The 15,148-nt window shown below is 42.8% G+C and overlaps 1 protein-coding gene across 4 annotated transcripts in view; it reads left to right on the top strand.

The window, feature by feature from the left end:
• Nucleotides 1-6,933, top strand: part of dusp8a (dual specificity phosphatase 8a) — a 50,649-nt gene extending 43,716 nt beyond the window's left edge. For all 4 annotated transcript variants that reach the window (XM_068312355.1, XM_068312354.1, XM_068312356.1 and 1 more), the window contains 4 exons: nt 1,778-1,944; nt 2,199-2,358; nt 2,843-2,966; nt 3,256-6,933. In XM_068312355.1, the coding sequence (XP_068168456.1) occupies nt 1,778-1,944; nt 2,199-2,358; nt 2,843-2,966; nt 3,256-4,501 (1,697 nt within the window). In that variant the 3' untranslated portion in view covers nt 4,502-6,933. The remainder of the gene's footprint in view (nt 1-1,777; nt 1,945-2,198; nt 2,359-2,842; nt 2,967-3,255) is intronic.
• Nucleotides 6,934-15,148: the final 8,215 nt, after the last annotated feature.

Genomic DNA, 15,148 nt, shown 5'->3' with positions numbered 1-15,148 from the left:
CATTGCAGCACCACCCATAGGAACACTAGAAAGACACAGTTGTGGAAAACGCCAATGTGGTCCAAACCCAAACTGTGAACTACAAATGACTGTTTAGTCTGCTCAAACGAGGCCAGAGCCGTTTGATCTCAGACCCCTCCCAGGGCAGCAGCTACCCCCCCCCCCCACGCCCGGTCTTTCATTACGTTGAGCTTGCCTTTCTGTATCTTTAAGTTATTAAGCGATCTCTCTCTTTCTGCTTCTACTCATCTACCCTTTCCCTCCGCTCCACCCCCCCCATGTGGAGCGTTGATGTCATTGCTTTGCTGGTTGCCATTAATAGCTGGAAACAGAGAGCCTTTCTTCACTCGGCTCCTAAAGAGACAGTGTGCCCAGAATAGGATTGGTCATGAGGATGCACCCAGCCTCAGAAGCTGTGGTAAAAATTTTTGAAAACTGCTATTCTTTGTCAAGTTATATAAGTTCATCTTACAACCTGTTGGATCCTATTGCTGCTGAATACATACTCGTATGTGTGCACGCGTGGGTGTGTGTTGACCAGCTGTACATGAGTAGGGCAGCTGGGTGTGTAACAACGGAAGGCGAAGTCCTGCCTGCACTGTGTGCACTACTTTAGAACAGTGATGTCATGTCTCACTCCCTCTCACTCTGTGTGTGTGTGCGTGTGTGTTCGTGTGTGTGTGTTTTCGCTTTGTCCCAGATTGGGTAAATCAGGGCCGAACCCAGATTAGGTTCTAATCTCCTTTCTGGGGCTCAAGGTTTCCTTGAAGCACTCCTCTCCTTTCTGCACACTCCTCAACGTGTTCATTACCAGTTCCTCAAAGCACACACTGACTGTCTCACACACACACACACACACACACACACACACACACACACACACACACACACACACACACACACACACACACACACACACACACACACACACACACACACACACACACACACACACACACACACACACACACACACACACACACACACACAAGCATTACTCTACTGTATCCTGCTTGTATAACTATAGGGTGGGGGCCAAGAGGAGATGAGAGTGACATTGAGACATTGAGCATGTGTTGACTGCATAATTATGTGATCATGTCTTCTGATTGTATCAACTTAGCGTGTACGCATGCATGTGTACGTGTGTGTGTGCGTGTGTGTGTGTGTGTGTGTGTGTGTGGTTGTCAGGGGGATGTTACTGGGCCTCTGTCCTGGCCTTGCACCTGTGGCCTCTCTCATTCCCTTAGCCTGACGCAATGCACTGCTACAGGACATGAGCTCATGCAGGAAACAGAGCCACACACACACACACACACACACACACACACACACACACACACACACACACACACACACACACACACACACACACACACACACACACACACACACACACACACACACACACACACACACACACACACACACACACACTCACACACACACACACACACACACACACGCACACACAAACATGCCAAAAGTGGAGCCGCCTGCCTCTTAAAGGGCCAGACAAACACATTCCTGACCGCCTAGAATTGAACTTAACTCTGAAACACCCAGAAGCAGAGAGAAGCTTTTTTTCCCCCCCTGCAACATGACAATTTCCAGACATGTTAGCCTAGATTTACCTCTGAAAGGTTAAAGAGCATCTGCCTACTCTGTTCATGCTGGGGCAGTGTTTTTTGCAGAATCTCCAGAGTGTTGTGTGACCACAGTGTGGAAAACCATTACTGTGCCTAACCGGTTCTCTCCCTTTTTTCTTTCTTTGCAGGCGGCTTTGCTGCTTTCTCCTCCTGCTTCCCCGGCCTGTGTGAAGGGAAACCAGCCACTGCTCTACCTATGAGCTTGTCCCAGCCCTGCATGCCTGTGGCCAATGTAGGGCCCACTCGCATCCTGCCACACCTTTACCTTGGCTCACAGAAGGATGTCCTTAACAAGGTAGAACTTAATTTGCATCTTTTCCACTCATGTAATTATCATTGAATGATACAATTACCTCCATCAAGAAAGGTTGGTTTTTCACCTGTGTCTGTTTAATTTGGCTGGTTGCTTGGTTTTTTAGTTGCTTGGTTGGTGATTAGGGCTTTCATGAACCTGGGCGGGAGGATCAGTGTTCGACATGCAAATAAAAATTTGGACCACATTTAAATGGCTAGCAGCTAACACATTTAAACTTATCTCCACCCCAACAGGATCTGATGGCTCAGAATGGTATCACCTATGTGCTGAATGCCAGCAATACCTGCCCCAAACCAGACTTTATCAGCGAGAGCCACTTCATGCGCATCCCAGTTAACGATAACTACTGTGAGAAACTGCTTCCCTGGTTGGACAAAACTAATGAATTCATCGGTAAGATTCAGGAAAATGTTATAAAATGATAATGTGTTATGAGGGAAAGTAAACGTCTGCAGTAAGAAAGTATAGTATGCTCTAAGTTGTCTTATAAAGACGTTTTTGAAGAGTTTGAGTTAACCAGGTCAGGGTAGATCTCCGTGTTGAACAAAGTCAACTCAACTAGCAAGAAATTAAGCATCTCATCCAAGACGTTTCTTCAGTTGTCTTTCTTTCAATCCTTTTAAAGGAAGTCATTTAATCTCAAGTTATGTGTTTATGAACACCATGATATTCAATACAATATATCCTCACATTGTCCCAAATACATGACCACGTGCAGCTTAGGTGTCGGGTATCAGCTTAGCAACAGGTTTAACACATCCCTGCTCTTCCTGTACTCTTTCAGGAAATGTCAGTTTGCTTTCAATAGACAAACATTGTCTCAAGAACATTTGAGCTAAACACTTGTATTCACACCTGTTCATTTCCTCACCAACAGACAAAGCCAAGGTGTCAAACTGCAGAGTCATTGTGCACTGCCTGGCTGGAATCTCGCGTTCAGCAACCATTGCCATTGCATACATCATGAAGACAATGGGCTTGTCTTCAGATGATGCCTACAGGTACGGTTGCTCCTCCCTTCAACTAAAAGCTGACGTAAGGTGTCGTCCTGAATAAATAGGCAACTGACTGTTGAACGGAATGCTAGACGATCCAGTCATGAGAAATAAATTCAGTAAATGATTGCCAGTGTACCGCGTATATAATGCATATTTGTTTATTACTGAATTGTACTTGGAGCACCAGCTAAAATGTTTTTTAACATGAAACCTTGGTCACAGATCGTACCCAAGTTGTCTAAAGGGGAGATCTTGTCAAGACTGTGTATTGATGACTCCTTTCTTCTTCCAGGTTCGTGAAGGACCGAAGACCGTCCATATCTCCGAACTTCAATTTTCTTGGTCAGCTTCTGGAGTTCGAGAAGGGCCTGCGATTACTGCAAGCTTTAACCTCTGATGACAAAATGTCTGACAATAATACTCAGCAAAGCTCAGAGGTTAATGGAATCAGCACGGGTTTCGAGATTAGCGGTCACCATAGCAACTATGATTCATCTGTGACAGAGCCACACATCCCGCTCGAGCCCAAGTTGCCATCACCCACCTCCCTCCAGCAAGGCTTTAATGGTCTACACCTCTCTGCAGAGAGGATCATGGACACTAACCGGCTTAAACGCTCATTCTCCTTGGACATTAAGTCTGTCTACACCCCTGACAGCTCCCACTGCCCCAATCTGGCACCCACACACTCTGAAGACGTCCCCAAGCTATGCAAGCTTGACAGCCCAGGAACAGGCACCTCCAATGGTGTCTGCTCCCAGTCTCCCGTCCTCGACAGCCCCGGCTCCTTGGATTCTCCGTTCCCGTCACCTGGCAGTGGGAGCAATGTTGGAGGTATTCGACTTGGAGGAAGTGAAGGAGTCCATCGCTGTGGTTCTTCCACATCCAGACCCAGGAGAAAACCCAAACACTGCTCTGGCAGTTCCCCAAAGCACTCACAACTACACCAACCTCCACAATCCCTCAGTTTGTCACTTGACAACAAGAGCCCCAGTGTGGATGAGAACCTAAAGGGCTCCCTGCTCCTGTCACTACCCTCCCTGCCCACTTTAGGATCAGGGGCCATGTGGACCAAACACAGAGACACTGTCCAGGCCACTACCCCTGTGACTCCCGTCACCCCTACTACAGATGTTCCTTGGAACTTCGGGGCAGAGGAGGGCGGCGAAGGAGGGATGGAGCTCGGTGGAGGAGGAGTTGGACAGAGAGAGGAATCTTCCGTGAGGTTTGGGAGCAGCTCAGCATATGTAGCATTTAGGTGCAGTGAAGGTGTGCGGCTACAAGACAAATCCCAGAGGGAGAAGCTCTCAACACCCCAGACACAGAGAGACAATCGGGACTCAATTTCATCATCAACAGTGTCCATGTCCAACAGCGCAAACAACAATGGGTCTGCGTCAGAGAAGCAGTTCAAGCGACGTAGCTGTCAGATGGAGTTTGAGGAGGGAATCTCTGAGACACGATCCCGAGAAGAACTGGGGAAGATTGGGAAGCAATCCAGCTTCTCGGGGAGCATGGAGATCATTGAGGTATCCTGACAGATAATGGATACCACCATAGCTGTCCCTTTAAGGCAGGAATGGCCCTGGCTAGAGGGAGTACAAGATGAAGACATATGACAGGGAGCTGAAGAAGATATTTTTGTGCTCCCCTCAAAGACAGTGTTAAAGACTCCAACTGAGAGAAGGACAAATAAATACACAAGCTGAGAGTTAATGTGAATGAGTGGGCAGACGAGGTAGCAGTCACTCCTAGATAGATGGAGCTTATGATGTGGTGCTTAGCAGACCATAACAATCCTGAACTCTCATACAATATGAAAAAGATCTCTGGGGAAAGGGGCAAAGGGAGTGACTGTAGGTACTAAAACGTAATTTTTATGAGCTCTGTCACATATAAAAAGAAATGACCAAGGCAAGTGTCATGTTGTATTCTTACTGTGTAGAATACTGGACACAAACTGCTTGCCTGTGGCCAGATAGAGTGTGCTTCAATAGGTGTATAGCTGCTGATTTGAACCAAGCCCTGTGTTTCCTCCTGAAGCTTCACCCCATTGATGGAAAACTTCAGAACCTTGCACGGCTGTGTCCGCCTACCCCTACCTAGCTGTTCTGCCTGCCACAGACTCTGTATAACGACGCCACCAACAATACCAGACTCTAACAACACCATCTCCTCAAATCACCACAGCACAAAGCAGAGAAAAGTACTTACTCTAATGGCGGTACTGTATTCTAATAATGAAGGATGAGTGTGTTGTTGCTGAATAGAGCTGAAGACTCTTAGCAATGGGCAGTGTTTCCCACCTCAAAGCACAGTGTGTCTTTGCAGATTTTGGCTCCCATGTCTCCAGTGTTAACAGTGTGATGGGACTGAGGTTACAGGATGGTGGGAAGGGTTTGGGTATACAAGCCCTCAGCTCCTTTATAGACCCCCAGTCCTCAACTCCCTCCCACTGCTCTCAGTCACCACCTAAGGTCACCACTGAGCATGAAGGTTGACTACAGAAAGACAAATACTATATATACAATATGAATATATATAGCAATTTTAATGGACTTTTAATGGACTTACTTTTTTTATCAGTTATAGTTTTAATTTATTGTATTGGTTCATTCTGGTAATGAGAAATAATATAATGTTTTGTGGATTTATTTCTTTTTCTTTTGTTGAATTATTATTATTATTATTATTATTATAATTTGCTGTATGGTATTTATGAACACACACAAAGAAATACACACATTCAACAAAATCAAACAAGCAATATGTGCTGTTCCTTCTTTGGAGTGATGTATGACTTTGAAATGCACTTTTCTGCTTTCTGATAGCCAAGCTCGGTTACCCTTCACACCCTGTCAACATCATGCTCCGAAAGGAAATTGTTGAGTTAAGTTTCAAATAAATAGCCCCTGATTTGTGTTTGGAGGATGATGCAGACGTCCCACTAGTAAGATCCATAAGAGCAAGATCTCTCTTTTGTTCAGTTAAAAGGCTTTTTTGTTCCCACTGCTTGTAGACGAAGTAGCCACAACACATGGTTCACTCATAGTCAGTAAATCATTTAACGTCAGTTTAATATGGGCAGGCAGACACACACTCTTTCACAAGCTTGAAATGTACAGGCTTGCATTGAGTGTAATCTCTGTGCTTGCACGAGTCCATCATCATCACTAAAACATTTCCCACCAAAGCTGAAACCACCGTACATACCCCCTCCAAATTGTATGCACTTAAAACACATTTTCACACATTTAGGCCCCACAGACACTTTTTTTTTTCATTCTCAGGAGATCCTTCCGTGAGCCAAGCCCGGCACAGGGTACACAGCTGCTGGTAAATCAGCATAATGCTTCTCCATAAAGCTCCCTCATTTTCTCTGTGTTTTTCTCTTTTTTATTTTTTGCTCTTATTTCTGCATAACTGCATAAAAGCAATGTAAGAAAACAAGAGGATCTTCATGTCTTGAGGTGAAAAATGAAAACTTTGCTCTCCTGGTGCGAGATGGTTATTTATGATGTAAAATGTGTCTACTTTTCCTCTGATGCTTGATTTCTTTATGGTGATCTCTGACCTTTGACCATGGGCTGCTGCAGCTACATCAAGTTTAGATAGATTCCTGTGTTGCTCTGAGGCACAAACAACCTCTCCTCACCCATCTCCCTATATTTTTAATAAATGTTGTTAGAATTATTTATGACATGTAACAAAGATGATGCAGGCTGTCCCATTTGCTAAAACTGTTGTTAGCTATTATTATTATTATTATTATTATTATTATTACTATTATTATTATGTGTAAATAGCAACGCATCTAATAACACTGATGAATTTGGATGTGTTTTTAAAAGAAAATCCTGATACCTTAGGCTGCTTGATGCAAAAATACCTCAGGTTCTATTGAAAGGCTTTTCCTTCCCCTGTACATGTTTTGTGAAAATGAGACAAAATACAGAATGACAACTATAAACTTCTCTCTGCTTCTTCTTCTTATTACTACACTGCCCGGCCAAAAAAAAGTCACCGTTTGGGTTTCAATAAGCAAATTGCAGTGTTATGATCAGGGGTTGCTTCGGTTGGTCAAGTCTAGGCTCAGCAATATTATTTAGCAAAAAAATTAAGTCAGCTGAGTATCAATGTACTGAATGACCAGGCTATCCCATATATTGATTTTTTCTCCTGGATGGCACGATCATACTCCAGGACAACAATGCCAAAATTTATCGGACTCAAATTGTGAAAGAGTGGTCCAGGGAGCGTGAGGAATCATTTTGACACATCAATTGGCCCCACAGTCCTGAGCTTAACCCCATTCAAAGTCTATGGGATGTGCTGGAGAAGACCTTGCAGAGTGGTTGGACTCCTATCATCAATACAAGAACTCGGCCAAAAATTGATGCAATCCTGGAAATAAAATAAATGCTTGGACGTTGTACGAGGTTGTTGAAACAATGCCGTGGCAAATGCGCGCTGCAATCAAAGCTACAGGTAGTCCCATGAAATATTAGAATGTGTGGCTGTGCAGTGTATTCTTATGTTCTTGCATGGGGACCTGATGGAGAAGGGCTGGAAAGGGAATTCCACCAAACACATGATGACATCCCATGTCCAGGGGCTTTACTATTGATTTTGTGCTGAATCGAGTCCAATCTGACTGCTTAACACACACTCACCTGCTTCAGTTTGACATGTTAGGAGTGGTGGAAAAACAAATCAACAATGTAAAAAAAAAAGAAGCCCTGCATTCGAAGTCATTCCTGAGTAAAATGACCATCCTCTACATGTAAACTTAAATGTGATCCACGATCAAGGGAATACTGCCTTACAGTTCACTTTATCTTTGTAGCTAGCTTACATTCAACTGTATGCAGCATTATAAAAACACACTGCCCACATGTTCCCAGATATCTGTATGAACACTTCTGATCGCATCTGTTTTGGATGTTTCCATACTGATCATAAAGGCAACATGCTCTTGCTTTTCTGTTCATGTCAAATCACATGCCGGACAACACAGATTTATGTAATTTTAAAAAAAAGTAAAACTTCTACCAGTTCTAAGAGAATCCTGCAAATCAAGCTTGCCTGACAAAGATCAATAATCAGATTGTTCCACAGTGGCTGGTCATCCAGTTTTACACGAACAGCCGTGTTGTGATGATCAAGCCATCCCATGCGAAACCATCATTCCTCAGAGTTGGCCTCAGATTAAAGACATCTTCCTCCAACATTATTAAACTACATTAATAAAACCATAAAGTGCATGCCTAATTTTATACAGATACATCCCCATGTTGCTTCCAGAACACATTCTACATTCAGCAGATGGCTAAGTAGTTTAAAACTACAAAAATGCTCCTGAAAAACCCCCATGGTTGTTTTGCTTTCTTTCACAACACGAATATGGTCGTCTTGGAAGAAAAAAAAAAAAAAAACGGTTACCCCTCCTGCAAACTTAAGCCAACTTGTTTTGTCTTGGATCCAAGTCTGACTGCTTTGTTCAAATATACACAAGCAAACTATTCTTTTGCCGAGGTGCTCCTGGTTTTGAAATAACTGCCCCCAAAGTCTGAGAACACCCACAGTCCAGCATGAATACATCTATGGTCCCCACCAGGAGTAACTTCGTAACAGCTCACTGCTAATGCCCCCTCCTGTGGTAAGTGGTACTGCTGCCTTTTTTTTTTGTTTGTCAGTTTTTGTTTTTTTCATGAGGTAAAGGTACCTGAAGAAACAAACGGCTGATTGGTCAGATAGAATTGTCACTGCGTCATCAATGCACATACAGAACATCCAACCTACACCTGTCGTTTCTAAACATCCAAGCTAACGCCACAGCTTTTTCATGGGGTGTCACCATAATGGCAACTGACACTGAGGCTGTTAGGCAAACCTCTGACAAACATCACCCTGTTGACTCATTATATGTCTATTTCCTCTTCTCAGGATCTACACATAGTAATGGGTGGTGTACAGCCCCCGCCCCCACCCTCCACCTACCCCCGCTCCATCACTTCCTTATTCTGGCTTTCTGTGGGCAGAGGAGTGGGAGGGTTGCCAGTGTTTGTCATTGATGTGATGTGTTTGAACAGGGCTCACCTCCAGGGGACAATTCACTGAGTTCCATCAACATGAGTGTAACTATAGAGGTCGTGCTGGTTTCATGATGTCATGGTGGAATTTCACCTTGTGCAATCAAACAACATTTCAGTGTAAATGAAGCATCCCCCTCCCCAAAGCGCCACCGTTCTATTCAGTCTAGCCAGAAGGAAACCACATGGCTCTGGGGCTTTTTCAGCACACACAAAGCATCTTAATGAGCATTTCTCCAAACAGACACAGGTAGCGATATGACATGACCAGCCCCTCCAGCTGAGACCCTCTCCTCTTCCATACATATGTGTTTGTATGCAAGATTTATTTTAGGACCATCATGAGAATTCCCCATAAAAACAACAACATAACAAGATCGCCACAGGAATATGAAGGAAGTCCCACTCGTTCTGTTAAAGATGAACCCATCCTAGTGTGTCTATTGTATGTGTGTGTGTGTGTGTGTGAGTGTGGGTGGGTGGGTGGGGGTGTGGCAGATGCCTGCAAGTTGAATTGTATAGATTTTTATCTCTGCTAAACATTCATGAAATCTCTCCTCTTCTGTTTTATATTCTGCGCATCCAGGTTTATTGTCGCCACTCTTTGTTCATAGAATTACTCAAACATTTATCATCTGATTCATTTTCTCTGCACAGGAGTAGCTCAAAAATATACTTTGCTGATGATCTGGATGGTCATCTGCATTCAAGATTTTTTTTGTATTAGGGGCTATTGCAAGAATTTGCTTCTAAATTTGACAAAACAAAACAAAACAGACAAAACAGCACATAATCATACATCCCTGTAAGATGTAGCACACAGCAAAGTCTAGTCTGGAAGTAGGAAGTAGTCCAGAACTGGTGACCCAGATGCAGTAGGGTTTGAAATTTCACATCTTTTCAAAAGATGCTACTTGTCTATTCAGTGTGTAAACAGGCATAATGTGACCAATAATGTGAGTGTGCGGATCTCTTTGTGCACTTTAACCCACTTAAACTGAATAGAATTCTGGCCCATTTGCATGTGCATGTAGATTAGCATGTGTTGGAGTTGCACACGTGTGTCTTAGATATATTAGAAATGGGTACCAGACGTATGCATGCTAAGAGGCTGCCTGGCGCCTGCTCCCAGGCTGTCTATATGGAAACAGTTAGGAGCTACGACGTCAGAATGCTAGGGTAGCTCCTCTTTTCCACTCGCACACATGGGCACTCATATCAGAAGTACACATACTCCCACACACACACACACACACACACACACACACACACACACACACACACACACACATATTTTTATAGAGCGGGCCCGCTTAACTCCTCCTCTCTGTGTTTTTTTTTCTTCAGATTGCTTTCATCTTAAAATTCACCCTCATTACGCACATTTACTTCTTGAAAGTTGCGTCAGCACAGCATTCCACACTTTTCCACGCGTCACTCAGAATGAATGACTCCAAGCAGCATTTCTCGCCCTTTTTTTTTTTTCCATGGAAAACTCTTGTCCTTATATAACCCCCTGGTTTGGCAGCCAGCTTGTCCTACTATTTCTCCCTGTTTGTCTCCCTTTCTCTAACCTCTCTCATCCCTGAACATCTCTCGCACTAATGGGCAGAAACCTTGGAAGTGTGTGCAGGGAGACAGAACAAGGTGGTTCTCCTCTGCTCTGTACCAGGCCAATGAGAGCAAACGTTTTTATCCAGTGTGACGTCCCTGCTGCTGTCCTCATGCAGTCGCCTGCACAACAAGGATTCTGTGCTGAGGAGGTTTCTCTGGCCATATGAGCTGCAGTAGGCTTCAAGTGTTGTCATGACCATCTACAAGGGAGAGGTGTTGAAAGCTAAGAAATGTCACAAGGAGCACACTGCAATGTCTACAATGCTTTGATGTGGAGGTCAGCATGAGCCGTCGGTCACAATAACGCTCTGGGATCCACCTGGTTGATTTTCATTAAGCACAGAGACAAATGACTTCATGGTTGATTTGTGCAGCACCATGAAGTAGACACACACTCATTCTGATTACTCAGGCTGGGGTTGTGTAACTGACTGCTGCCACCTACTGCTTGCTGTCTCCCAGTCAGACTCTGCAGCTCTGTGTTTGTCCCCCTGACAGGAAGGTGAGAGGCAATCGATACGTTTGTTCCCTAAGTCGAGCCAGCAGCAGATTGAATGTGTTCCAGTCGTCAGGTTTCGCATTTTCAGCAGTGAAACTAAATGAATGGACAAAGAGAAAGTAGAGAAAGTGTGTGTGTGTGTGTGTGTGTGTGTGTGTGTGTGTGTGTGTGTGTGTGTGTGTGTGTGTGTGTGTGTGTGTGTGTGTGTGTGTGTGTGTGTGTGTGTGTGTGTGTGTGTGTGTGTGTGTGTGTGTGTGTGTGTGCATACAGTCAAAGTGCTGACTAAAGCAGCTGGTGGTGCTGACATCTGTCTCTGTCTTTCTAACAGTGGAACAAACTGCTGCCGTCTCTCTCAGCATCAGCCCCATCAGCACTCTCTACTCAGGTCCAAACCCCATCAGTGCATCAACACACACATTTAGACACACACTCGGCAGAACATATCCTCTGTCTAAGCATCTACAGCTCCAAAATCACCACTGAAGAACACATATGTTCCTGTGGATGTGGCTCTGCTGACACGAGGTCAGGCACAGTATCCTCTAGTGTGGAGACTCGAATCACAGATTCTGCCACACACACACACACACACACACATACACACACACACACACACACACACACACACACACACACACACACACACACACACACACACACACACACACACACACACACACACACACACACACACACACGAGTGTGTATAGTTCTTACCTCATAAACATACAACACAGTTTTAAAGTAGTTCACCACCCTGACCACTGCTTTTTATTGCACAGGTCTGTTGGTAAGCTTCAGCCTTGGCATTGAGCAGTTCATTATTTTTTCTGTTAATTTAACATAAATGATTATTTAAGAGCTACAGTATACAAAACATGTATCTGTTAATGCTGATACAGATGACGACAGTGATTCAGTTGTGGACGTTTTGATTGAAATTTTAAGTTGGTTTAGTTTTGTTTCAGAATTATTTCACACATTTTTAGAGGTTCATAGGTAATATTGGTAATACCATGTTACACTGGAAGTAAATCAGAAAAAGACAATCCATATGGGGAATCGTGTATTCTATTTAATTCTTTAAATTAAATATGAGGTGGCCAATTAAGAAAAGACATTTTTTACACAGCTTTTACATAAAAGTCGGGTCACTAAATATTTTTAAATGAAACCTCTAAATTTTTTCTAATTATTATTATTATTATTATTATTATTATTATTATTATTATTATTATTATTATTATTATTATTATTATTATTATTATTAATGAAACAAATGAATGAATGAATGAATGAACCATAAGCCCGTTCTTACTTCTGCTGGACAACGACATGGTGACTTGTACTGTAGAAAAGCAGAATCTGAATGTCTCACAGAGACGACTCTTTGCTACTGACACACAACGTCTGTGGCGGTTTCTCTGTTATCATTTCTCCCCTCTCTGCCCATGACCTCAGAGCCACATGCAAGCTATTTTTGTTGACTTGCTTCTGGCAGAAAATGACTTCATGTCTGATTTGCTAGAAACAGAAAGAGGTAGGACTGCATCACAGCATGTGTGGTAGATGTACTGGTCTTGACTTGTTCAAACCCATTAAAAACAGCTAGAGCTGTGTAGTATTGTCATTTTCCACCCATAAATACATTCAAAAATATAAAAAAGTCATGCTAGTGCATCCTTCTATTCCTTTCTAAAAACAATCTGTCACAGAAAAAGGCTATTTTAACGTAACAATTTTAAGGTTTTTTTCATTACATGTATCTATTACATGAAAGCCTCTAGAAGCATAGAAATAACACAAATATTACATCAAATATATTCAGTTTTGAAGGTGGGCAAATGCCTTTCAATTAATATAATATGATTAAAAGTCTTAACTATTGATTATATGATTTCAGTCCATTTTTAATGTTATAGTTTCTTTACCTGGAGGAAAGTTCACCCTTTGTGAAGGATGATGAAATTATCTGTAACCTCAATAGGCAAATTTTTCTGTTTGTGTGTTTTTGTTGTGTGCATGCGTGCATGCGTGTGTGTGCGTGCGTGCGTGTGTGTGTGTGTGTGTGTGTGTGTGTGTGTGTGTGTGTGTGTGTGTGTGTGTGTCTCGGGCACTAAACATTGACATTGTGGTGAGTTACACTAATTCACCACATGGTGATTTCAGATATCGCAATTCACATCACAATGTTTTAACATTTCCCAACTATAAGGGCCAACACAAGGCCCACAGGCCAACTGTAACTAATTGTTACCTCTCTGAAACAGTCTGGAAAAGACAGCAATAAAAAAAAGAAAAAAATGCAGAACACGTCCACATCGGACTCGGTTAACGTGGCTATGCACATTAAAATGTTGAGAAAAATACAGGAGCAAATTAAAACAGGATGTTTTGACTGTTCTGCTGTTTTGGGAATGATGCACCAGTCTCCTCTCCAAAATTTTCAAAATTAAAACCCCATATGGTTCCAGCGTCTATGATCTACTGATCATTCTTGTTCTGTTCTCTACTTGTGTTTTTCATCTGTTCCTCCATTCTCCTCAACACCATGAACACCAATTCTTTCTCACAACAAAAAATATCATCTCCATCTCTCTCCGGTTCCCTTTGTAATTTCTTGTATGGAAGCAGTGGAGCCAGGTAGGCTAGCAGCAGACATGAGTAATGTGGCTGACACTGACTCATAGGCCAAGACATCAGCCGTCAGTGTGGAGCCAGCAGTGACACAAGCACAAGAACAAGCACACGCTTTACAGTATATACTGATTCTACACACAGACTTGGTGGTGCCGACGTTATGAAACCCAGTCAGGCACACGGCTATTATCATCACTTTAATTTGTTTGATCATTGCTGAGAAGCTGAAAATGAATCCATCAGTGATGACATCAGACTGTTAGCAGCAGATGAGTCTATGACAACACAAACAAGTCTGTCAGTATGCATGGAGACTGTTCGCTAAATAAAAATAGACAATAATATTTAATTGCAAATTTATTATCATAACCGTCACATACTTAATCAGGAAAGATATTGATCTCGAACTTTGCTTTCAGGTTTTCAAAAAATATTGTTAGTAGAAATAAGGAATAAGAGGTGTCAACACTTTAATCAAAGCAATTAAACAATACAATAAAAGATATGAGTGCAGAAAACATGAACGTTACTGCAGAACTGTTGTAAACACATACACACACATATACACACACACGCTAATCGTTATACCCATTAACATTTATTATTCATACAAGAGTAATGTGAGGTGTCTCTGTTTTAATGTCTCCTAATGGCTTTTTGAGTTACCGCTGCCAGCAATGAATAAATCAGATCAGTCGTGGGGCAGCCAATAGCCTGCTCACCCTGGCACTGAGCTGATCTGAAGGTATTTGTGTGTGTGTGTGTTGTGTGTGTGTGTGTGTGTGTGTGTGTGTGTGTGTGTGTGTGTGTGTGTGTGTGTGTGTGTGTGTGTGTGTGTGTGTGTGTGTGTGTGTGTGTGTGTGTGTGTGTGTGTGTGTGTCTGTCTATGCTTTCACAGAATCTTTCTGATTCTAACAATTACAGTTTGTCTGCTGTTCGTGTTGGAATGCAATGCAAACATAATGTGTTCTAGCTATGACTACTGACCATAAGATAGACTTTATACTTGAAATCCACAATATTTATCCATTGCCATCAAGATTAATCAACATTTTATGATCCTGCTCACCTAAATCTAAACATAATGAGCTGACAATGAGTTTATAAAGTGGAGTGCCACTGCATAGACCTGATGAACTGACACTGAGCTCTCTGATATGCTGCACCAGCCTGGATGATGTGGGATGGGAACATATCGACTGGCTCATTATTGATGGGTGGATAGATTTCAGGAAGTGACCTTGGCTAACTCAGACAAGCACCTGATCAGAGCCCAGTTTGTTTTCCCACAGCGTGCATCGCTGGCACCAGTCGGCCCTGTGAAAACACACTGCGGCTTA

Source organism: Antennarius striatus, chromosome 4 (genome assembly GCF_040054535.1).
Source record: "Antennarius striatus isolate MH-2024 chromosome 4, ASM4005453v1, whole genome shotgun sequence".
NCBI classification, from domain to species: domain Eukaryota; kingdom Metazoa; phylum Chordata; class Actinopteri; order Lophiiformes; family Antennariidae; genus Antennarius; species Antennarius striatus.
This window is presented reverse-complemented; position numbering and strand designations above follow the sequence as displayed.